Raw genomic sequence first — 26,467 nt, 5'->3', positions numbered from 1 at the left:
TGCCCTGAGCTGCTCATCCAGTGCGTCGTGAACGAGATCCCCTGGCTGCAAATTAGAAGCTTTCTCCTGACTCCTTCATAGAGGCACGTGGAAGCAGAATCATTTGTTAAAAGTTACTGAAGGCATGATCCTGTACTGTATACCAACCGTAGGCACCTCGTGTCTGTCCAGATGTTGTGGTACCAGAAGTCTCAGCAAGAAACCGGATGATCCACATCAGGCAGAGAGGCACCTGTAGTCCAAGCCTCATATATACATACAGCGAGCGACAGAATCACACAATAACATATATGAGGTTACAAAGACACCGAGAGACATATATGGAGGTTACAGAGACACCGAGAGAGGAGTATTTAACTTTAATGTCAACTTCATTTCAAGTATAGTAGAACTCAGACATGTGACAGCCAAGGCACGATTCTCAATACAGACAGATATTTTAGTGTACTTTAGACATTCATAGACTGTAAGTGGATATTAAACTATGCAAATACATTAAGCAAGAGATGACCACAGCAAATATTGCATTATCTCTTCACGGATAATTATATTTACATCCCAACTTCTCAATACATTGATGACCCCATTGCTTGGAATACTGCTCCCGAAAGATGCCCAGTTCTCTGTACAGGGGTCATTTCCAAGGTCAGTTACACCCGTATGTCTACAGCTCTTTGATTCAATGTAAACTATGGGGAATGCGGCTGTAGTCCGACATAGGGGGACGGTGGCAGATAGCTGCTGCGGTCCTTCCTTCTTACATCTTAAAGATGGGTGTCTTCAGGGCATATGCCACAAAAGTACTTTAATAAATAGGCCCCTTGTAGATGAATGGACTACACATTCAGAATTGCTAGACGCCCCCCCCGGAAGCACAGGAGCCATGCTACTGAATCCATTCTCAGCAACTCTTGGGGAAATCATCATCTGTTAGTAACACAATGCTGCAGTGTTAATCACACACAAAACTGATTAGATTTCATCACACTTGATGATACTTAAGGCAGATAACCCTAAGGCTCTATGTACAGGAAAGAGCTTCATGTTGCCGCCGGAGATTCTCAGAATCACATGCAAAAATAAAAAAGTAGATGCGAGATTGAAATTCCACCCATAACCGATTCAGCGAAACCGCGGCGGTACGGAAAACTGGGGGCTCGGTAATATCATGTTGCTATGTCCTTTGTTCTGGAGGATTCGTGACGCATGTCAAATGCTGCAGCAACTGGCCACGTTCCCTGAATTGTAAAAACATAAGCCCATTTGCAATCCTTGCCCTCCATTAAATTTTAATAAGTAATGAAATTATAAATGGGTTTAATACATAGCATATAATGGCGGTCTCTTGCCGCACTTCTGCCATCTCCCCTTTCCAAGTGTTGCTTTCGCTCAATGCATTCAGAATATCATCTCGTTACACTCTGTATCATTTGTTGTTCAATTACCTCTATTGGGCTTTTTGGACGACATCGGGCTATAGTACATGTAATGCACATAATTCAGCTCCTGGCTTTGATTTTCTAGACTGCAGGTGAAAAATAATACCTACAGTTTCATTGGTCATTATGGGATTGTAGTGTATTAAATAAGCCGCAACCGGCTGACATACAGGTAACATTATATAGCTGCAGTTTAAATTATACTACTAGCACTGCTCGTCCCAAGACTGCATGTACATAAATGCGTCGCATTATGCGGGGGAGGGGGAGTATATTACTTTGGATCAGTCTAACAAAATAAAAAAACAAAAAACCAACCCTTCAAATATTTAAAAAAATATAAATGTACATATTTAAGGACAAATTAGCACCTTAAAGAATTTAGCTAGCGATTTGTTTGCGTAAAATTATACAGTATATTCTGCAACTATATACAGTCAGTCTTTGGTCCTTTCCTGCTAGTACATTAGGCAATATGTCTGACACACCCCAGCAATGATCTGTACAGAGGTCCTTGTTACACTGTATCAGACACAAACATTATCGACATTTTTGTAATTCTTGGATTTTTTTTTTTTTTAGTAGAACATTTCACTAATAAACCTTGTGACATTTCTTCTTCTTTAACTCACTATGATTATCAAACCAACTGCCAATACCGTAGCTTGTGCGGTCAGCGGTGGTGACGGAACGCGGAGCTCTCATTCATTTTGCACATAAATAGCCCATACAGTATTTAACAGGGTAACAGTAGGTTTTGGCAGAGTCTAAACACATGCAATACAATAAATAGCTAATTAGCGGTCATTAAACAATGAAGTGAAATAAGTTATCGACACATGTGATACACATAGGACAGTGATCGAAGACACATACATTCAACCCGTCTAACAAATGCACACTTAGTGAGACGATTACACGTCACTCCCACCAGGTGTCTCTTGGCAGACCTTCACTGTGTAGACAGATAAACGTCTCACCAGGCACGCAATAATAATGCTTTGCAAAACGCCTATTGTTTTCTTTTTAACAAGTCTCTATACCTGGTATTAACCTCCACATTGATCAGCAGAAGTGTCCTGTTCTAATTTCTCCCTGACAGATCCATATAAATGTATCTTGCAGTGCATCACATACTCAGAGATCCGAGATGTGATTTACAGAACTAAACCCTGTGTCTACCAGTAGGACCCCCATCAGCCAAATGAGCAGATCTCATATTTTGGTCCAAAGCCATTTGCAAGATAAGCAAACGTCTGTAGCCCTCTATTCATTCGGGCGTAATCCACAAGGTGTCACCGGAGCCGAAAATTCAAAATCCTCCTGCCGGTAACGCCAAAAGTAACTGTTGAGGAGGCAGTGAGGGGAAGGGAGGTGGTGGTGGAGAATCACATCAATTGTTGCAGGCCAGGATATCCATTAGTTAATGCCCCGCTTCCACCAAGGATGGTGTCTGGGGAAGGTGGGGAATAAACTGGTAAAAAAAAAAAAAAAAAAAAAATACAAGGATTGAGGACTTCTTTAATTTGACCAAACATATGCATGTCCTAATGAACTCTGTGCCTGCAAGTAAATTTCTTACAGTAACTTCCACCCTTGGCTACCACACAATTAACCGACAACCACTCGGCTAGTAGCCGGTCAGATATATCTTAAGCTATGGACTCTACACTCTACAGGCCCAGACGGAATTAGAACATGTGGAAAAAAACGTTTGCAATAATTAATTCTGTAACATACCCATTTCTGTGTTCCATTTTTATCAGACCTGTACAGACCTACATATAACATGACAACATACAACGATTACCTGAACATTCGTGGGGTTTGTCTTAACCTACTTGCCGTTTGCATATGGTGCCTTGCGTCAGCAAATGGCACCCAGTTATTGCTCAATAGGTGCCATCGTTTATTTCTGTGTATTTGATTCTGACGCAATAAATATTTTATGCCCACGTTACTAGAAACTTTAACCTATCTCAGTTCTCTATATCGCATGGACGCCAGGCTCTGCAAGGGTACATATTCTCCTCTATTCTGAGATATACCTTGCATTTTGATTTGCTCTCAGCTTTTAGACTGTACGGATGGGTGCAAAAAGGTAAAACCCTAAAATACTTTGTGGAAAGATTTTTTTTAGTGGTGTGGATATATATATTAATAATGGAATATACTATTATCAATCCTTACCGTTACAAGACGCTAAAGCAAGTCTCAGCTCTTTGTCTAGAGGCACTGTGTAAGTTCCATTGCACTTGGAAGGGTTAAGCGGCAGCTAGTCCCATTTCCTGACGATCATATATCGTACACACACACACACACACACACACACACACACACACACACACACACACATACACATACACCTTGGACAAAAGAGCTTCTGAAGCAGCAGTTTGTCTGCTTTTACCAGAAAGCAGTGTAAACAAGCCAAAAAGGAACAGGTGAGTGCACTTGTAGGATGAGACGGGAGACATGGCGGTGGCCCTGCGAGGGTGACCTGACCCTCTACACTTGGTTCACCGCAAGGCAGCAGGATGCTTTGGAGGCACTTACAGCCCGCTGGATCACCGCTTGGCACTTCTCTTGCTTTACCAGCTTGTTATTCTCAAAGAGACCCTCGTTCCTTGGAACGCCGTGGGAACCATCGGAGAACGTCAGCAGTCCTGTGTGTGGAAATCAGATAATGAAGCAGATGTACTGTAAAGGACAGAAAGCTGTAAGCTCGCATTCCGTTTATTTAGCAATGAGAATGATAATGGAGAACTAAACTTATAAAATAAAATAGACACTACTACACTAACTAGCTATACAAACCATATAGTAAGACCATGAGAAGTCTATGTACCATGTGGAAACTGTGCAGTGTCAGACAGGGGTAAAGTGACTGCCCAACATACAGTACGGTCATAAGGAATGGTAATTCTCTGGACCTGTCACCGATGATGAACAGACATCTATATAATAGTCCTCTAAGGCATTCATTCCCAAACGCAGTCCTCAAGGCACTCCAACAGTCCTGGTTTTAAGGATATCCATGCTTAGGCACAGGTGACTTAATTAGCACCTCAGTCAGTTTGGTTATACCAGGCATGTCCAAACTGCGGCCCTCCAGCTGTTGTGAAACTACATATCCCAGCATGCCCTGACACAGTTTTGCTGTCAAAGAATGCTAAAGCTGTGTCAGGGCATGCTGGGATGTGTAGTTTCTCAACAGCTGGAGGGCCGCAGTTTGAACATGCCTGGGTTATACCATTTGTGCACAAGCAGGGATATCCCTAAAACCTGGACTATGGGGGTAATTAAGACCTGATTGCAGCAGCAAATTTGTTAGCAGATGGGCAAAACCATATGCACTGCAGGTGGGGGCAGATGTAACATGTGCGCGAGTTAGATTTGGGTGGGTTATTTTGTTTCTGTGCAGGGTAAATACTGGCTGCTTTCTTTTTACACTGCAATTTAGATTTCAGTTTGAACACACCCCACCCAAATCTAACTCTCTCTGCACGTTACATCTGCCACCCCTGCAGTGCACATGGTCTTGCCCAACTGCTAACAAATTTGCATACCGCTCATTGGGATCCCGCCTGTCGCAATGCTGACGCCGGGATCCCGATGGGGGCACCATACCGCCGCCGGAATACCGTCAAGGTAGGCGATTCCCCCTCTATGGGTGTCCACGACACCCATAGAGGGAGAATAGAACCTGAGGCGAGCTTAGTGCGCCACCGAGCCCCCAAGGGGCTTAGTTGCGCTCGCCCCCCCCTGCCAGCATTCTACCGCTCAGGATGCAGATATCGGTGTACTGACATTCGGCATCCCGTGCGGTGGTAATACATACCGCTCCTATTTAAAAGACCACGAGGAAGCAGCTTGATACATTTCAGACCAGTACAAGATCAAACTTACCGTAACCATCAACCCGGCCCCCTTTAAACTCTCCCTCAAACTTCATGTTGTCATAGCGAGTGAATACACCTGTGCCCTGGAATTTTCCTTGAACGAACTCCCCTTCGTACCTTATTAGCACAGAGGGAAAACAATACGATTACTGTGGCAAACCGAATTAACATAAAATAGCAAAAATACTCAAAAGCATTAGGAAAGCAGCATAAGGGATGAGTCGTCTTTTCATCCAGTAGCAATTATAATTTCAATAGCAATAGCGCCACCACCAGGTGCTTTCAAGAACTGATAGTGTATTTTCACAAGTGAACTGTAAAACCCAGGAATTCTGTCACCTGAAAATTGCACACACTAATGAGCCCTACACACTGGCCGACATCACTGCACGATATGAACGATCTCGTTCATTAATGAACGAGATAACGTTCATATCGTGCAGTGTGGAGGCACCAGCGATGAACGATGCGCGGCCCCGCGCTCGTTCATCGCTGGTGCCATGTCGGCTGTGCATGCAGGCCAATATGGACGAGATCGTCCATATTTGCCTGCACGTCTACGGCGCTGGGTGACGGGGGGAGTGAAAAAACTTCACTCCCCCCGTCACTGCTCCCCCGCCGTCGGGTCGCCCGTCGGGCACCTCGGCGGCACATCGCGTAATGTGTAGGGCCTATTAGACTTATTCTTGCTGCAAATCCACTGAGCATCACTAGATGCCCCCTTCCCTAGCTGCAGCATCTACAGATTACCTGGGCACTGGATAGAAGGCCTGAAATCTACACATTGGGTATGTTCAATTGAAGTCGAAACTGCCGTCTTGTCGGAAAGACGGCAGTTTCCGACTGATTTAGGTCTGAAGGGGTTCCGACCTATTCAATAGGGGCTGTTTTTTTCCCGACAAGTCGGGAATCCCAGACTTGTGGGAAACCACGTGGATCAGCGGAAAAGCCGCGGATTCACATGCTTTTGTTGGAAACGCAGCCAAATTCGACAGGTTTTGGCCCTGTTTCAAACCATCTCAATCAGACTTTAAAAAAAGTCGGATTGAGGAGATGAGACGGGGGAGCGGGGACATGTTTTGAGTGGTGTTGGGACGGGGGGAGGATTAGTAGGTAGAGAAGGCGGGCTATGCGGATACCTCCTACCTCCTCCCCTTCCACTGCGGCGTGGCGGCGCCCGAAGCAGCCTCTCTGCTCCCAGCGGCAGCACCTCCTCCGGACTCCCGTTTCCCCCTCAACGGTGGCCGACGGTCCGGCGTGGCTCAGCAGCAGCACCTCCTCCGGACTCCCGTTTCCCCCTCAACGGTGGCTAATGGTCCGTCGCGGCTCAGATCCAACAGTCGGATTTGGCCTCATTGAATACTGCTTTGTCGGAAAGGATCCAACTTGAATTGAATATACCCCATTGCCTTCACTAGTACGTGTATGGAATTCCCTGCCTGAGGGAGTTGTAATGTCGGACTCGGTCAACACCTTTAAGAATGGGTTAGATAAATTCCTAATGGATAAGGATATCCAGGGTTATGGTGCATAGTCATGCATTATATACCTTTTTAGAGTAACTATAAAATAATACTGCATAGGAGACCACAAATAGGTTGAACTTGATGGACAATTGTCTTTTTTCAACCTTAGATACTATGTAACTATATACATTATTACAGATTTACCATGTTATAAAAGCATTTTGGCGTTTCCAGTTTCACATTACATTTTAGAGAAGATACACCAATTCCAAATGAACAGGGCTACCAGCAGATTATATAAGAATGAAATTACAATAAACGTAATATACTCACATTGCTGGAAGGGCAAAATCAGCATTTAAACTACATCCAAACAGCTTTTATCTCTTTAGTACAAATAACACAATGAAAACAAGTGAAAAGAGTGGCTATTATTGTTTACATGCTGATTTGGATCTTTGAGCAATGTTAGTAAATACCCATTAGGGTCTATTAAAAAAAAAAAAAAAAAAAAAAAATTATATATATATATATATATATATATATATATATATATATATATATATATATATACATACATATATATACATATATATATATATATATATATATATATATATATACATACATACATACACACACACACATACATACATTTTGAGTGAAATAGTGGTAGTACGGCGCCAACGGCTTATGTGAGTAGAGTGTATATAGGGTTATAATACAGGTTGAGTATCCCTTATCCAAAATGCTTGGGACCAGAGGAATTTTGGATATCGGATTTTTCCGTATTTTGGAATAATTGCATACCATAATGAGATATCATGGTGATGGGACCTAAATCTAAGCACAGAATGCATTTCTGTTTCATATACACCTTATACACACAGCCTGAAGGTCATTTTAGCTGATATTTTTTATAACTTTGTGCATTAAACAAAGTGTGTGTACATTCACACAATTCATTTATGTTTCATATACACCTTAAACACACAGTCTGGATGTCATTTAATGCAATATTTTGAATAACCTTGTGTATTAAACAAAGTTTGTGTACATTGAGCCATCAAAAAACAAAGGTTTCACTATCTCACGCTCGCTCAAAAAAGTCCGTATTTCGGAATATTCCGTATTTCGGAATATTTGGATATGGGATACTCAACCTGTAATAGACGCAACCGTAGACACTCCTTAATAGATATAAGGTGTCAGCTAGCCTCCAAGCAGATTTAGGCAGGGATAAGCTACCTAGGATTTAAATGTGGAAACGGGGGATGGGGGCGCCAGCGACCAACGGTGTCTAATGGATTTAGATTAATTACGAAGAAGTGGCAGGATACGTTCAGATAAAATTAATTTTAATTTATAAAAAAGGTGGGATAAAATTTTACAAGTATGGGGTAATGTTAAAAGTACATACGAAAAATATTAAAACCAAAAATAAATAAATAAGAATTTACTCACCGGTAATTCTATTTCTCGTAGTCCACAGTGGATGCTGGGAACTCCGTAAGGACCATGGGGAATAGTGGGCTCCGAAGGAGACTGGGCACTCTAAGAAAGAATTAGGACTACCTGGTGTGCACTGGCTCCTCCCTCTATGCCCCTCCTCCAGACCTCAGTTAGGGAAACTGTGCCCGGAAGAGCTGACACAATAAGGAAAGGATTTGGAATCCCGGGTAAGACTCATACCAGCCACACCAATCACACCGTACAACTCGTGATACTATACCCAGTTAACAGTATGAACAACAACTGAGCCTCTCGAATAGATGGCTCAAAACAATAACCCTTTAGTTAGGCAATAACTATATACACAAGTATTGCAGACAATCCGCACTTGAGATGGGCGCCCAGCATCCACTACGGACTACGAGAAAATAAGATTTTACTCACCGGTAAATCTATTTCTCGTAGTCCGTAGTGGATGCTGGGAACTCCGTAAGGACCATGGGGAATAGCGGCTCCGCAGGAGACTGGGCACAACTAAAGAAAGCTTTAGGACTACCTGGTGTGCACTGGCTCCTCCCTCTATGACCCTCCTCCAGACCTCAGTTAGGATACTGTGCCCGGAAGAGCTGACACAATAAGGAAAGGATTTGGAATCCCGGGTAAGACTCATACCAGCCAAACCAATCACACCGTATAACTCGTGATATTATACCCAGTTAACAGTATGAAATATATCTGAGCCTCCCTAACAGATGGCTCATAACAATAACCCTTTAGTTAGGCAATAACTATATACAAGTATTGCAGACAATCCGCACTTGGGACGTGCGCCCAGCATCCACTACGGACTACGAGAAATAGATTTACCGGTGAGTAAATTCTTATTTTCTCTGACGTCCTAGTGGATGCTGGGAACTCCGTAAGGACCATGGGGATTATACCAAAGCTCCCAAACGGGCGGGAGAGTGCGGATGACTCTGCAGCACCGAATGAGCAAACTCAAGGTCCTCCTCAGCCAGGGTATCAAACTTGTATACTTTTGCAAAAATGTTTGAACCCGACCAAGTAACAGCTCGGCAAAGTTGGATGAAGTCCCCACTCTCCCGGGTGGAGGTCGTGCCTGCTGAGAAAGTCTGCTTCCCAGTTGTCCACTCCGGGAATGAACACTGCTGACAGTGCTAACCCGTGATTTTCCGCCCATCGGAAAATCCTTGTGGCTTCTGCCATCACCATCCTGCTTCTTGTGCCGCCCTGCTGGTTTACATGGGCGACCGCCATGATGTTGTCTGACTGGATCAGCACCGGCTGGTGTTGAAGCAGGGGTCTAGCCTGACTTAGGGCATTGTGAATGGCCCTTAGTCCCAGAATATTTATGTGTAGGGAAGTCTCCTGACTTGACCATAGTCCTTGGAAGTTTCTTCCCTGTGTGACTGCCCCCCAGCCTCGAAGGCTGGCATCTGTGGTCACCAGGACCCAGTCCTGTATGCCGAATCTGCGGCCCTCTAGAAGATGAGCACTCTGCAGCCACCACAACAGCGACACCCTGGCCCTTGGAGACAGGGTTATCAGCCGATGCATCTGAAGATGCGACCCGGACCACTTATCCAACAGATCCCACTGGAAGATCCTTGCATGGAACGTACCGAATGGAATTTCTTCGTAAGAAGCTACCATCTTTCCCAGGACTCGCGTGCATTGATGCACCGACACCTGTATTTGTATTAGGAGGTCTCTGACTAGAGATGACAACTCCTTGGCCTTCTCCTCCGGGAGAAACCCTTTTTCTTGTTCTGTGTCCAGAACCATACCCAGGAACAGTAGACGCGTCGTAGGAACCAGCTGCGACTTTGGAATATTCAGAATCCAGCCGTGCTGTTGTAGCACTTCCCGAGATAGTGCTACTCCGACGAACAACTGCTCCCTGGACCTCGCCTTTATAAGGAGATCGTCCAAGTACGGGATAATTATAACTCCCTTTTTTCGAAGGAGTAACATCATTTCGGCCATTACCTTGGTAAATACCCTCGGTGCCGGGGACAGACCAACGACAACGTCTGGAATTGGTAATGACAGTCCTGTACCACAATTTTGAGGTACTCCTGGTGAGGAGGGTAAATGGGGACATGCAGGTAAGCATCCTTGATGTCCAGTGATACCATGTAATCCCCTTCGTCCAGGCTTGCAATAACCGCCCTGAGCGATTCCATTTTGTACTTGAACCTTCGTATATAAGTGTTCAAGGATTTCAATTTTAGAATGGGTCTCACCGAACAGTCTGGTTTCGGTACCACAAACATTGTAGAATAGTAACCCCGGCCTTGTTGAAGGAGGGGTACCTTGATTATCACATGCTGAGAATACAGCTTGTGAATCGCCTCCAGCACTGCCTCCCTGTCTGGGGGAGCTGTTGGCAAGGCTTATTTGAGGAAACGGCGAGGGGGAGACGTCTCGAATTCCAGCTTGTACCCCTGAGATACCACTTGTAGAATCCAGGGATCCACCCGTGAGCGAGCCCACTGGTCGCTGAAGTTCCGGAGACGGGCCCCCACCGCACCTGGCTCCGCCTGTGGAGCCCCAGCGTCATGCGGTGGACTTAGAGGAAGCGGGAGAGGACTTTTGTTCTTGGGAAGTGGCTGTATGGTGCAGCTTTTTCCCTCTACCTCTGCCTCTGGGCAGAAAGGACGCGCCTTTAACCCGCTTGCCTTTCTGGGGCTGAAAGGACTGTACCTGATAATACGGTGCTTTCTTTGGCTGTGAGGGAACATGGGGTAAAAATGTCGACTTCCCAGCTGTTGCTGTGGAAACGAGGTCCGAGAGACCGTCCCCAAACAATTCCTCACCTTTGTAAGGCAAAACCTCCATGTGCCTTTTAGAATCTGCATCACCTGTCCACTGCCGAGTCCACAATCCTCTCCTGGTCAGAAATGGACATTGCATTAATTCTAGATGCCAGCCGGCAAATATCCCTCTGTGCATCTCTCATGTATAAGACTGCGTCTTTAATATGCTCTATGGTTAGCAATATAGTGTCCCTGTCGAGGGTATCAATGTTATCAGACAGGGAATCTGACCACGCAGCAGCAGCACCGCACATCCATGCTGAAGCAATAGCCGGTCTCAGTATAATACCTGAGTGTGTATATACCGACTTCAGGATAGCCTCCTGCTTTCTATCCGCAGGCTCCTTTAAGGCGGCCATATCCTGAGACGGTAGTGCCACCTTTTTTGACAAGCGTGTGAGCGCTTTATCCACCCTAGGGGATGTCTCCCAACGTATCCTGTCCTCTGGCGGGAAAGGGTACGCCATTAGTAACTTTTTAGAAATCACTAATTTCTTATCGGGGGAAGACCATTCACACACTTCATTCAACCCAGATGGGGGAAAAACCATTGGTTGCTTTTTCTCCCCAAACATAATACCCTTTTTTTTTTTTGTGGTACCTGGGTTAATGTCAGAAATGTGCAACACATTTTTCATTGCCGTAATCATGTAACGGGTGGCTCTGTTGGAATGTACACTAGTCTCATCGTCGTCGACACTGGAGTCAGTATACGTGTCGACATCTGTCAGCCATCTGAGGTAGCGGGCGTTTTTGAGCCCCTGATGGCTTTTGAGACGCCTGGGCAGGCACGGGCTGAGAAGCCGGCTGTCCCACATCTGCTATGTCGTGAAACCTTTTATGTAAGGAGTTGACACTGTCGCGTAATTCCTTCCACATATCCATCCACTCAGGTGTCGACCCCGCAGGGGGCGACATCACATTTATCGGCACCTGCTCCGCCTCCACATAAGCCTCCTCATCAAACATGTCGACACAGCCGTACCGACACACCGCACACACACAGGGAATGCTCTGACTGAGGACAGGACCCCACAAAGTCCTTTGGGGAGACAGAGAGAGAGTATGCCAGCACACACCACAGTGCTATATAATGCAGGGAGTTACACTACACAAGTGATTTACCCTATAGCCGCTATATATATATATATATATATATATATATATATATATATATATATATATATATATATATATATATATATATATATATATATATATATAGTATTTGCGCCTAAATTTAGTGCCCCCCCCTCTCTTTTTTACCCTATTGAGCCTGGAAACTGCAGGGGAGAGCCTGGGGAGCGTCCTTCCAGCGGAGCTGTGAGAGGAAATGGCGCCAGTGTGCTGAGGGAGATGGCCCCGCCCCTTTTTTGGCGGACTTCTCCCGCTCTTATAATAATAATGTGGCAGGGGTATTTTACACATATATAGCTTCTTAGGCTATATTATGTGTGATTAGCCACTTTAAGGTACTCTAATTGCTGCCCAGGGCGCCCCCCCCCAGCGCCCTGCACCCATCAGTGACCGGAGTATGTGGTGTGCACAGGGAGCAATGGCGCACAGCTGCAGTGCTGTGCGCTACCTTAATGAAGACCGGAGTCTTCAGCCGCCGATTTCCGTGAAGATCTTCATGCTTCTGGCTCTGCAAGGGGGACGGCGGCGCGGCTCCGGGACCGGACGACCGAGGCTGGGCCTGTGTTCGATCCCTCTGGAGCTAATGGTGTCCAGTAGCCTAGAAGCCCAAGCTAGCTGCAAGCAGGTAGGTTCGCTTCTCTCCCCTAAGTCCCTCGTTGCAGTGAGTCTGTTGCCTGCAGATCTCACTGAAAATAAAAAACCTAATAAATACTTTCCTTTACTAGAAGCTCAGGAGAGCCCCTAGTCTTGTGCCGCCCTGTCTGTTTACATGGGCGACCGCCGTGATGTTGTCTGATTGGATCAGTACCGGCTGGTTCTGAAGCAGGGGCCTTGCTTGGCTTAGGGCATTGTAAATGGCCCTTAGCTCTAGAATATTTATGTGAAGCGAAATCTCCTGATTTGACCACAGTCCTTGGAAATTTCTTCCCTGTGTGACTGCGCCCCAGCCCCGAAGGCTGGCATCCGTGGTCACCAGGACCCAGTCCTGTATTCCGAATCTGCGGACCTCTAGTAGATGAGCCCTCTGCAGCCACCACAGCAGCGACACCCTGGTCCTTGCCGACAGGGTTATCCGCTGTTGCATCTGGAGATGGGACCCGGACCATTTGTCCAACAGGTCCCACTGGAAAGTCCTTGCGTGGAACCTTCCGAATGGAATTGCTTCGTACGAAGCTACCATTTTTCCCAGGACTCGTGTGCATTGATGTACCGACACCTGTCCCGGTTTTAGGAGGTCTCTGACTAGAGATGACAACTCCTCGGCTTTTTCCACTGGAAGAAACACTTTTTTCTGGTCTGTGTCCAGAATCATTCCCAGGAACAGAAGACGTGTCGTCGGGACCAGCTGTGACTTTGGAATATTGAGAATCCAGCCGTGCTGTTGTAGCACTTCCCGAGAAAGTGCTACCCCCACTACCAACTGTTCCTTGGACCTCGCCTTTATCAGGAGATCGTCCAAGTACGGATAATTAAAACTCCCTTCTTGCGAAGGAGTATCATCATTTCGGCCATTACCTTGGTAAAGACCCTCGGTGCCGTGGATAACCCAAACGGCAGCGTCTGGAACTGATAGTGACAGTCCTGTACCACAAATCTGAGGTACTCCTGGTGAGGAGGGTAAATGGGGACATGCAGGTAGGCATCCTTGATGTCCAGAGAGACCATGTAATCCCCCTCGTCCAGGCTCGCAATAACCGCCCTGAGCGATTCCATCTTGAACTTGAACCTTTTGATATAAGTGTTCAAGGATTTTAAATTTAAGATGGGTCTCACCGAACCGTCCGGTTTCGGTACCACAAACATTGTGGAATAGTAACCCTTCCCTTGCTGAAGAAGGGGTACCTTGACAATCACTTGCTGTGAATACAGTTTTTGGATAGCCACCAACACTGCCTCCCTGGCAGAGGGAGTTGCTGGTAAGGCAGATTTTAGAAAACGGCGCGGGAGGGGGGGGGGGGGGGGGGGGGGGGGGGGGATGTCTCGAATTCCAGCCTGTACCCCTGAGATACTACTGGAAGGGCCCAGGGATCCACCTGTGAGAGAGCCCACTGTGTGCTGAAATTTCTGAGACGGGCCCCCACCGTACCCGGATCCGCCTGTGAAGCCCCAGCGTCATGCTGTGGACTTACCGGACGCGGGGGAAGACTTTTGCTCTTGGGAACTGGCTGTATGCTGCAGCTTTTTCCCTCTACCTTTGCCTCTCGGCAGAAAGGATGCGCCTCGAGCCCTCGTGTTTATGGGGCCGAAAGGACTGTACTTGATAATACGGTGCCTTCTTTTGCTGTGGGGTAGCCTGTGGCAAAAATGTCGATTTCCCAGCCGTAGCTGTGGAAACGAGGTCTGAAAGACCATCCACAAACAGTTCCACCCCCTTATAAGGCAAAACTTCCATGTGCCTTTTTGAATCGGCATCACCTGACCACTGCCGAGTCCATAACCCACTTCTGGCGGCAATGGACATTGCGCTTATTTTTGATGCCAGCCGGCAAATATCCCTCTGTGCATCACGCATGTATAAGACAGCGTCCTTTATATGCTCTACTGTCAGCAAAATAGTGTCCCTATACAGGGTATCAATATTATCCGACAGGGAATCCTATCAGCAGGATCCTTTAGGGCGGCCGTATCCGGAGACGGTAGTGCCACCAGTTTTGATAAACGTGTAAGCGCTTTATCTACCCTAGGGGACGTTTCCCAACGTGACCTATCCTCTGGCGGGAAAGGGTACGCTGCCAATAACCGTTTAGAAATTATCAATTTCTTATCGGGGGAAGTCCAGGCTTCCTCACACACCTCATTTAATTCCTCAGATGCAGGAAAAACTACTGGTAGTTTTTTCTCACCGAACATAATACCCTTTTTTGTGGTACCTGGGGTACTATCAGAAAATAAGAATTTACTTACCGATAATTCTATTTCTCGTAGTCCGTAGTGGATGGTGGGAACTCCGTAAGGACCATGGGGAATAGCGGCTCCGCAGGAGACTGGGCACAAAAGTAAAGCTTTAGGACTACCTGGTGTGCACTGGCTCCTCCCCCTATGACCCTCCTCCAAGCCTCAGTTAGGATACTGTGCCCGGACGAGCGTACACAATAAGGAAGGATTTTGAATCCCGGGTAAGACTCATACCAGCCACACCAATCACACCGTACAACCTGTGATCTGAACCCAGTTAACAGCATGATAACAGAGGAGCCTCTGAAAAGATGGCTCACAACAATAATAACCCGATTTTTGTAACAATAACTATGTACAAGTATTGCAGACAATCCGCACTTGGGATGGGCGCCCAGCATCCACTACGGACTACGAGAAATAGAATTATCGGTAAGTCCTAGTGGATGCTGGGAACTCCGTAAGGACCATGGGGATTATACCAAAGCTCCCAAACGGGCGGGAGAGTGCGGATGACTCTGCAGCACCGAATGAGAGAACTCCAGGTCCTCCTCAGCCAGGGTATCAAATTTGTAGAATTTAGCAAACGTGTTTGCCCCTGACCAAGTAGCAGCTCGGCAAAGTTGTAAAGCCGAGACCCCTCGGGCAGCCGCCCAAGATGAGCCCACCTTCCTTGTGGAATGGGCTTTTACAGATTTTGGCTGTGGCAGGCCTGCCACAGAATGTGCAAGCTGAATTGTACTACAAATCCAACGAGCAATAGTCTGCTTAGAAGCAGGAGCACCCAGCTTGTTGGGTGCATACAGGATAAACAGAGTCAGATTTTCTGACTCCAGCCGTCCTGGAAACATATTTTCAGGGCCCTGACTACGTCCAGCAACTTGGAGTCCTCCAAGTCCCTAGTAGCCGCAGGTACCACAATAGGCTGGTTCAAGTGAAACGCTGAAACCACCTTAGGGAGAAATTGAGGACGAGTCCTCAATTCTGCCCTGTCCGTATGAAAAATTAGGTAAGGGCTTTTATAGGATAAAGCCGCCAATTCTGAGACACGCCTGGCTGAAGCCAGGGCCAACAGCATTACCACTTTCCATGTGAGATATTTTAAGTCCACAGTGGTGAGTGGTTCAAACCAATGTGATTTTAGGAACCCCAAAACTACATTGAGATCCCAAGGTGCCACTGGAGGCACAAAAGGAGGCTGTATATGCAGTACCCCCTTGACAAACGTCTGAACTTCAGGAACTGAAGCCAGTTCTTTCTGGAAGAAAATCGACAGGGCCGAAATTTGAACCTTAATGGACCCTAATTTTAGGCCCATAGACAGTTCTGTTTGCAGGAAATGCAGGAAACGACCCAGTTGAAATTCCTCTGTAGGGGCCTTCCTGGCCTCGCACCACGCAACATATTTACGCCAAATACGGTGATAATGCTGTACGGTTACATCCTTCCTGGCTTTGATCAGGGTAGGGATGACTTCATCCGGAATGCCTTTTTCCTTCAGGATCCGGCGTTCAAACGCCATACCGTCAAACGCAGCCGCGGTAAGTCTTGGAACAGACAGGGTCCCTGCTGGAGCAGGTCCCTTCTTAGAGGTAGAGGCCACGGGTCCTCTGTGAGCATCTCTTGAAGTTCCGGGTACCAAGTCCTTCTTGGCCAATCCGGAGCCACGAGTATAGTCCTTACTCCTCTCCTTCTTATGATTCTCAGTACCTTGGGTATGAGAGGCAGAGGAGGGAACACATACACTGACTGGTACACCCACGGTGTTACCAGAACGTCCACAGCTATTGCCTGAGGGTCCCTTGACCTGGCGCAATACCTGTCTAGTTTTTCGTTGAGGCGGGACGCCATCATGTCCACCTTTGGTTTTTCCCAACGGTTCACAATCATGTGGAAGACTTCTGGGTGAAGTCCCCACTCTCCCGGGTGGAGGTCGTGTCTGCTGAGGAAGTCTGCTTCCCAGTTGTCCACTCCCGGAATGAACACTGCTGACAGTGCTATCACATGATTTTCCGCCCAGCGAAGAATCCTTGCAACTTCTGCCATTGCCCTCCTGCTTCTTGTGCCGCCCTGTCTGTTTACGTGGGCGACTGCCGTGATGTTGTCTGACTGGATCAGCATCGGCTGACCTTGAAGCAGAGGTCTTGCTAGGCTTAGAGCATTGTAGATGGCCCTTAGCTCCAGGATATTTATGTGAAGTGATGTCTCCAGGCTTGACCACAAGCCCTGGAAATTTCTTCCCTGTGTGACTGCTCCCCAGCCTCTCAGGCTGGCATCCGTGGTCACCAGGACCCAGTCCTGAATGCCGAATCTGCGGCCCTCTAGAAGATGAGCACTCTGCAACCACCACAGGAGAGACACACTTGTCCTTGGTGACAAGATTATCCGCTGATGCATCTGAAGATGCGAACCGGACCATTTGTCTAGCAGATCCCACTGGAAGGTTCTTGCGTGGAATCTGCCGAATGGGATTGCTTCGTAAGAAGCCACCATCTTTCCCAGGACCCTTGTGCATTGATGCACTGAGACTTGGCCTGGTTTTAGGAGATTTCTGACTAGTTCGGATAACTCCCTGGCTTTCTCCTCCGGGAGAAACACCTTTTTCTGGACTGTGTCCAGGATCATCCCTAGGAATAAAAGTCGTGTCGTCGGGATCAGCTGCGATTTTGGAATATTGAGAATCCAACCGTGCTGGCGCAGCACTATCTGAGATAGTGCTACCCCGACTTCCAACTGTTCCCTGGATCTTGCCCTTATCAGGAGATCGTCCAAGTAAGGGATAACTAAAACTCCCTTCCTTCGAAGGAGTATCATCATTTCGGCCATTACCTTGGTAAAGACCCGGGGTGCCGTGGACAATCCAAACGGCAGCGTCTGAAACTGATAGTGACAGTTCTGTACCACAAACCTGAGGTACCCTTGGTGAGAAGGGAAAATTGGGACATGTAGGTAAGCATCTTTGATGTCCAGAGACACCATATAGTCCCCTTCTTCCAGGTTTGCAATCACTGCTCTGAGTGACTCCATCTTGAATTTGAACCTTTGTATGTAAGTGTTCAAGGATTTTAGGTTTAAAATTGGTCTCACCGAGCCGTCCGGCTTCGGTACCACATATAGTGTGGAATAGTACCCCTTTCCCTGTTGTAGGAGGGGTACCTTGATTATCACCTGCTGGGAATACAGCTTGTGAATGGCTTCCAATACTGCCTCCCTGTCTGAGGGAGACGTCGGTAAAGCAGACTTTAGAAAACGGCGAGGGGGAGACGTCTCGAATTCCAATTTGTACCCCTGAGATACCACCTGAAGGATCCAGGGGTCCACTTGCGAGTGGGCCCACTGCGCACTGAACTTCTTGAGACGGGCCCCCACCGTGCCTGAGTCCGCTTGTAAAGCCCCAGCGTCATGCTGAGTACTTTGCGGAGGCGGGAGAGGGCTTTTGTTCCTGGGAACTGGCTGTTTGTTGCAGCCTTTTTCCTCTCCCTCTGCCACGGGGCAGAAATGAGGCGCCTTTTGCCCGCTTGCCCTTATGGGGCCGAAAGGACTGCGCCTGATAATACGGCGTCTTCTTAGGTTGAGAAGCTACCTGGGGTAAAAATTTGGATTTTCCAGCAGTTGCCGTGGCTACCAGGTCTGATAGACCTACCCCAAATAAATCCTCCCCCTTATAAGGCAATACTTCCATGGGCCTTTTAGAATCCGCATCACCTGACCACTGCCGCGTCCATAAACCTCTTCTTGCAGAAATGGACAGCGCGCTAACTCTTGATGCCAGTCGGCAAATATCCCTCTGTGCATCACGCATATATAGAAATGCATCCTTCAAATGCTCTATAGTCAGTAATATACTGTCCCTATCTAGGGTATCAATATTTTCAGTCAGGGAATCCGACCACGCCAGGCCCGCACTGCACATCCAGGCTGAGGCGATTGCTGGTCGCAGTATAACACCCGTGTGAGTGTATATACATTTTAGGATATTCTCCAGCTTTCTATCGGCAGGTTCCTTTAGGGCGGCCGTATCAGGAGAGGGTAGTGCTACCTGTTTAGACAAGCGTGTGAGCGCTTTATCCACCCTAGGGGGTGTTTCCCAACGTGCCCTATCCTCTGGCGGGAAAGGGTACGATGCCAATAACCTTTTAGGAATTATCAGTTTTTTTATCGGGGGAAACCCACGCCTCATCACACACTTCATTTAATTCCTTGGATACAGGAAAAACTACAGGCAGTTTTTTCTCACCAAACATAATACCCTTTTTAGTGGTACTTGTATTATCAGAGATATGCAATACATTTTTCATTGCTTCAATCATGTAACGTGTGGCCCTAGTGGAAGTCACGTTTGTCTCCTCATCATCGACACTGGAGTCAGTATCCGTGTCTGTGTCTGCCATTTGAGGTAACGGGCGTTTTAAAGCCCCTGATGGCGTTTGAGACCCCTGGACAGGCACAAGCTGAGTAGCCGGCTGTCTCATGTCGTCAACTGTCTGTCGTAAAGAGCTGACACTGTCACGCAATTCCTTCCATAAGCTCATCCACTCAGGTGTCGACTCCCTAGGGGGTGACAACTCTATAATAGGCAATTGCTCCGCCTCCATCTCATTTTCCTCCTCAAACATGTCGACACAATCGTACCGACACACCGCACACACACAGGGAATGCTCTGATAGAGGACAGGACCCCACTAGCCCTTTGGGGAGACAGAGGGAGAGTATGCCAGCACACACCAGAGCGCTATATATAGACAGGAATACCACTATAAAATGTGCTTTTCCCTTTATAGCTGCTGTTAGTATTAAAACTGCGCCAAATTAGTGCCCCCCTCTCTTTTTTACCCTTTTCTGTAGTGCAGGACTGCAGGGGAGAGTCAGGGAGACGTCCTTCCAGCGGATGGAAAATGGCGCCCGTGTGCTGAGGAGATAGGCTCTGCCCCCTTCTCGGCGGCCTTTTCTCCCGCTTTTTGGTGAGTTCTGGCAGGGGTTAAAACACATCCATATAGCCCTGGGGGTTATATGTGGTGTATTTATGCCAGCCAAGGTGTTTACATTGCTGCTCAGGGAGCCCCCCCCTAGTGCCCTGCACCCTCAGTGACCGAAGTGTGAAGTGTGCCTGAGTAACAATGGCGCACAGCTGCAGTGCTGTGCGCTACCTTGTTGAAGACTGATGTCTTCTGCCGCCGATTTTTCCGGACCTCTTCTTGCTTCTGGCTCTGTAAGGGGGCCGGCGGCGCGGCTCTGGGACCGAGCTCCGAGGCTGGGCCTGTGTTCGGTCCCTCTGGAGCTAATGGTGTCCGGTAGCCTAAGAAGCCCAAGCTGGCTGCAAGCAGGCAGGTTCGCTTCTTCTCCCCTTAGTCCCTCGATGCAGTGAGCCTGTTGCCAGCAGGTCTCACTGAAAATAAAAAAACCTAAAACTAAACTTTCACTAAGAAGCTCAGGAGAGCCCCTAGTGTGCACCCTTCTCGGCCGGGCACAAAAATCTAACTGAGGCTTGGAGGAGGGTCATAGGGGGAGGAGCCAGTGCACACCAGGTAGTCCTAAAGCTTTACTTTTGTGCCCAGTCTCCTGCGGAGCCGCTATTCCCCATGGTCCTTACGGAGTTCCCAGCATCCACTAGGACGTCAGAGAAATGTGTAATACATTTTTCATTGCCTCAATCATGTAACGGGTGGACCTATTGGAGGGTACACTAGTCTCATCGTCGTCGACACTGGAGTCGGTATCCGTGTCGACATCTGTGTCTGCCATCTGAGGTAGCGGGCGTTTTAAAGCCCCTGATGACATTTGAGACGCTGGAACAGTCACAAGCTGAGTAGCCGGCTGTCCTATGTCGTCAAACCTTTTATGTAAGGAGCTGACACTGTCACGTAATTCCTTCCATAAGTCCATCCACACAGGTGTCGACCCCTCAGGGGGTGACAACACATTTACAGACATTTGCTCTGCCTCCACATCATTTTCCTCATCATACATGTCGACACAGCGGTACCGACACACAGCACACACACAGGGAATGCTCTGACAGAGGACAGGACCCCACAAAGCCCTTTGGGGAGACAGAGGGAGAGTATGCCAGCACACACCAGAGCGCTATATACACCACAGGGATATCACCTATAAAGAGTGTTTTCCCTTATAGCTGCATATATATATTATACTGCGCCTAAATTTGTGCCCCCCCTCTCTTTTTTACCCTTTCTGTAGTGCAGGACTGCAGGGGAGAGCCAGGGAGCGATCCTTCCAGCGGAGCTGTGAGGGAAAATGGCGCCAGTGTGCTGAGGGAGATGGCTCCGCCCCTTTTTCGGCGGGCTTTCTCCCGCTTTTTGTGTTATTCTGGCAGGGGTAATTTACACCTATATAGCCTCTGGGGCTATATATGGTGTCAGTTTTGCCAGCCAAGGTGTTAATATTGCTGCTCAGGGCGCCCCCCCCCCCAGCGCCCTGCACCCATCAGTGACCGAAGTGTGTGGTGTGCATGAGGAGCAATGGTGCACAGCTGCAGTGCTGTGCGCTACCTTGGAGAAGACAGAAGTCTTCAGCCGCCGATTTTCCGGACCTTCTTGCTTCTGGCTCTGTAAGGGGGACGGCGGGGCGGCTCCGGGAACGGACGACGAGGTCGGGTACTGTGTGCGATCCCTCTGGAGCTAATGGTGTCCAGTAGCCTAAGAAGCACAAGCTACCACCACTTAGGTAGGTTCGCTTCTTCTCCCCTTAGTCCCTCGCTGCAGTGAGCCTGTTGCCAGCAGGTCTCACTGTAAAATAAAAAACCTTAACTATACTTTCTTTCTAGGAGCTCAGGAGAGCCCCTAGTGTGCATCCAGCTCGGCCGGGCACAGAAATCTAACTGAGGCTTGGAGGAGGGTCATAGGGGGAGGAGCCAGTGCACACCAGATAGACCTAAATCTTTCTTTAGATGTGCCCAGTCTCCTGCGGTGCCGTCTATTCCCCATGGTCCTTACGGAGTCCCCAGCATCCACTAGGACGTCAGAGAAATACTGTTTTAAAGACTCGTTTTTTGCAAGAAGTAATACCTTGGGACACATGCTCCTTATCTCTCCAGCATACATATGTTTACATACAGTTTTGTGCAGCTATATGCTGTTTATACTTCCAACAGGAAGTGATGTCATAATTATCTAGGAACACATGATACCAGCTATAAATACAACCCTTGTTCATTAGCACCCTACCCCTTGATGAAGTCTGATGGACGAAACGCGTTGGGTGTACCTCTGAACTGACCCTCCATTTTTAAGATAAGCATTGTATTCTTATCTTTTTAGAATATAGTTGTTTCTTACTCTCATGCTTTGTACTATATAATTTTTTTTTTTTTTTTGGTTTTAATATTTTTCGTATGTACCTTTAACATTACCCCATGCTTGTAAAATTTATATTTATATATATATATATATATATATATATATATACACACACATACATACATACATATATACACACACACATAGAGACGGGCAGCACACCTGTTAAATACAGCAGTAAAAGTCCCGGTAGGTGCACAGGCAGTACACCAATATATCCAAAGAAGTCATCCACGGCACTCAGTAAGTAATTCGCAAGGAGGCAGAAATGCCTCCTTGCGAATTATTTACTGAGTGCCGTGGATGACTTCTTTGGAGATATATATATATATATATATATATATATATATATATATATATATATATATATATATATTACACTGCAAACATCCAACGGAGGGTGTCCGGTCCAAAAAATTTCAATATGAGTACAACCACACCATGAGGCTCCAGCTGGGGCTATGTTGTAGAAGAGACTAGCACTCCATATGTAAACAGATGATTTTTATATTGTCCTTTCAAATCACATAGCAGCAAATTTCTGTGCAAATTCAGCATATTGGAAACATAACCAAATAGGTAACAAGTTTCTCACAAGTCCTGTTCATACTGTAGGTTCCTCCTACCCCGCAGGATCTCCCATGATTTGAAAGGACAATATAAAAATCGTCTGTTTACATATGGAGTGCTGGTCTCTTCTACAACATAGCCCAGCTGGAGCCTCATGGTGTGGTTGTACTCGTATATATTTCCAATTAGTTCTTGGACCACTATAAATTCTTGCACAACCCTCCCAAAGTTACATCTGCAGCCTGCACACAGCGTCTGCAGGGTCTTTATTCATACAGCCTCCCATTCTCAAGGAACTTTGTTCTCCTGCATACTGGTCTGTGCCACAAGCTAGCCCATCCTGCTGCGAGCACTGTATACAGTATAGGATTATCTCATCAGAACGCTTTCTGTGCAGTGGCTTCTGTCTCACCTTGAGCCGTCTGGAAAGTTCAGAACCCCAAAACCGCTGAAAAGTCCATTCTCAAACTGGCCTATGTAGAGGGTGCCATCAGCAAACAGTAACTGGCCAACGCCATGCCTCCGACCTGCAGGTAGAGGGCAGGAGAATGCTCATTTCTCCGCCTTACAGTACGGCGACAGCGACATAACCTACAACATAAGCTACAGCGTTCTCTTTGTAGAATGCCAGATAAAAGTGAGGAGGCAAATAGAAGGGCAACATAATGGAAAACATTAATTTAAATTAACTTTCTTTACAGCCAATGTACATTATGATAGGTGAGACAGGGAGGGATATTGTAGTTTATAACACATCTATTATCCCCATATGAAGATACAGGGTGACATTTACTAAGCAGTGATAGGAGCGGAGAAGTTGCCCCATCAACCAATCAGCAGCTCTGTATCACTTTAAGTATGCAAATTATTGATGTTACTTCAGTGCTGATTGGTTGCCATCGACAACTTCTCCGTTCTTATCACTGCTTAGTAAATGTGCCCCACAGTGAGGTCTCCCTATACTTTCCTCAAGGCACCCTAATGAAAGTAAGTTATAAGGATATCCTTGTTTAAGCAATTCAGGTAAAGAATTAGGTAATAATTAAGTCACCTGTGCTCAATTGTGGATATCCTTAAAACCTGGACTGTTATGCAAGGTACACACTGGCCGACATATCATCGGCCGTTCAATTGCACGTCCAATATATTATGGGAGCGGCGGCAGGTGTGCACCAGCGATATGTCTGTAAATTACATTGTTCACAGACATATCGCATCGGCCACGCAGCACAGCCCATAGCCCAGATACCTGCAGAGATATATCGGCACATCGTGCTGAGCGTAACAGTCGGTCAGCTGACCACCTGTACACTTGCTGCAGAGGCTGCCTGTGGATGACATCACGACTGGGTGGGCATATGTAAATGACCGCACAGTTGTGACGTCAGGCACGACACATGGAGCTGAAGATTGGTAAATACTCACCAATCGCCAGATATGCCGTCCTAGGGGGTCATTCCGAGTTGATTTAGCTGTACTAAATTTAGCACAGCTACGATCATCTTCCCTGACATGCGGGGGGACGCCCAGCACAGGACTAGTCCGCACCGCATGTCAGTCCGCCCCCCCGCACAAATACAAACGCATCGCACAGAGGTGATGCCTTTGTATTTGAGGAGTAACTCCCGGCCAGCGCAGCTCCTGCGGCTGGCCGGGAGTTAACTGTCGCTGCCACTGGCCGCAGCGGCTGCTTGAGACGTCACGCAGCCGCCGAGGCCCGCACCCCCCCCCCCCCCAACGGTTCCGGCCACCGCTCCCCCTAAATGGCGGCTTAACGCTGCCGTTCATCCCCCTCCCGCCCAGCGACCCTCCCTGACCCCCCTAGAGTGTACCCAGCGTTAGGATGATAGCATACCTCCCAACATGACCCCCTCCAGGAGGGACACAATGCTCTGCTTCTGGACTTTCCTCTTAATGAGTGATTGCCGCTCTGCTTCTGGACTTTCCTCTTAATGAATGATTGCCGCTCTGCTTCTGGACTTTCCTCTTAATGAATGATTGCCGCTCTGCTTCTGGACTTTCCTCTTAATGAATGATTGCCGCTCTGCTTCTGGACTTTCCTCCTAATGAATGATTGCCGCTCTGCTTCTGGACTTTCCTCTTAATGAAAGATTGCCGCTCTTGCTTCTGGACTTTCCTCTTAATGAATGATTTCCGCTCTGCTTCTGGACTTTCCTCTTAATGAATGATTGCCGACACCTGTTTTGAGCAGGTTACTGGATAAGGAAGGCGTTTCAGGACAGGTGATGGCAATCATAAATAACGAGGGCAGACCAGGAGCAGAGCATTCTGTCCCTCCTGGAGAGGGTCATGTTGGGAGGTATGTGATAGGTAACGTGTGAACATCTGGGTTGATGCTATGGGGGGGATATTTACTATCAGATTATGTGAATGTGTATTTCTCACCTTCTCTCCATTCTCCATAATACTCCTCCCCAGTGGAATAGGTAAAAGAGGCTTTAATCAGCGTCATATTGCCAGTGGGTTACAGGTGATGGTGAAATCTATGATGAGAAACCAGGACATAAATGTATTATCATCTACAGGAAAAATAAAAAGATCTAATAATTGCCATAGATCACTGTAGAGATCTAAACAATAACCCCAACAAGTAGCTGTAACAGTGTATCGGAATGACTGTGACAGTAGCAGAGACACGTGTGATATAACAAATATAAAACCTTCCTTTAACCGTTCAGTATGAGTCTGCAGCGCCACCTAGCGGAAGAACAGTCTGGGAGGTCGTCCAACACTTTTTTTTTTATTTTTTACATTACAGTTTGCAAAAAAACACTGCAAATAAATTAAACAACCACTAGACCTGGCACATATGGTTCTGTACATACATGAGTAATCAGGTACACTCATTACATGTAGAGCAATCAGGTACACTCATTACATGTAGAGCTGAGCGATACAGAGATGAGTGATATTCTATATGCATTTGCTATGCGTGCAACAATGTGCAGGCTACATTCTGTAAACCGAGGTGGTATATAGGTTTCAATAGGATTAGTGACAGGAAGCATGGAATAGGTCTCCCCAACGCTATACTGTAATATTGTCAGACACACATAAAGGATAATACAAAACAAATAAAAATGTCCTTCGAGCCGGAATCGAACCAGCGACCTAAGGATTCCTGCACATTACAGCACTACAGTCCTCCGCTCTACCATCTGAGCTATCGAAGGCTCTGTACAGCCGCCCTGACTACAGTCACCAAGTAGCAGCTGCTGCACTGTGTAACATGCACTCGCCCTATAGATAAATAGATACATACCATCCCTCTACACTGCCTACTGCACTGTGTAACATGCACTTTCCCTATACCGTACGGTATACCCCATCCCTCTGCACTGTATCAATGTCTGATGCTGCCACATGCACTTTCCCCATACAGTATACACCATGCCTGCTGCACTGTGTAACACACACGTCTGATGCTTC

At 47.1% G+C, this 26,467-nt stretch overlaps 1 protein-coding gene and 1 non-coding gene across 8 annotated transcripts in view; both read right to left on the bottom strand.

Moving 5' to 3' along the window:
• Positions 1-344: 344 nt before the first annotated feature.
• The window catches only part of MORN4 (MORN repeat containing 4), a 35,942-nt gene continuing 9,819 nt past the window's right edge, over positions 345-26,467 (bottom strand). For 3 of the 7 annotated variants that reach the window (XM_063962328.1, XM_063962330.1, XM_063962327.1), the window contains exons 2-6: positions 25,424-25,521; positions 23,430-23,544; positions 5,349-5,458; positions 3,996-4,105; positions 345-927 (exon numbers count right to left, since the gene is read on the bottom strand). In XM_063962328.1, coding sequence (XP_063818398.1) covers positions 781-927; positions 3,996-4,105; positions 5,349-5,458; positions 23,430-23,544; positions 25,424-25,490 — 549 coding nt within the window. In that variant the 5' untranslated portion in view covers positions 25,491-25,521 and the 3' untranslated portion in view covers positions 345-780. Of the gene's footprint in view, positions 2,914-3,820; positions 4,106-5,348; positions 5,459-23,429; positions 23,545-25,423; positions 25,522-26,467 lie in introns of those variants that run through there. The other 4 variants (XM_063962332.1, XM_063962333.1, XM_063962331.1 and 1 more) reach the window with 4 other exon arrangements.
• Positions 26,122-26,211, bottom strand: TRNAY-GUA (transfer RNA tyrosine (anticodon GUA)). The gene is given in 2 exon segments: positions 26,122-26,157; positions 26,175-26,211. It is a non-coding gene; the product is annotated as a tRNA-Tyr (tRNA).

Source organism: Pseudophryne corroboree, chromosome 3 (assembly GCF_028390025.1).
Source record: "Pseudophryne corroboree isolate aPseCor3 chromosome 3, aPseCor3.hap2, whole genome shotgun sequence".
NCBI classification, from domain to species: Eukaryota; Metazoa; Chordata; class Amphibia; order Anura; family Myobatrachidae; genus Pseudophryne; species Pseudophryne corroboree.
Note: the sequence above shows the minus strand (reverse complement) of the source record. Positions and strands in the feature narration are given on the sequence as shown.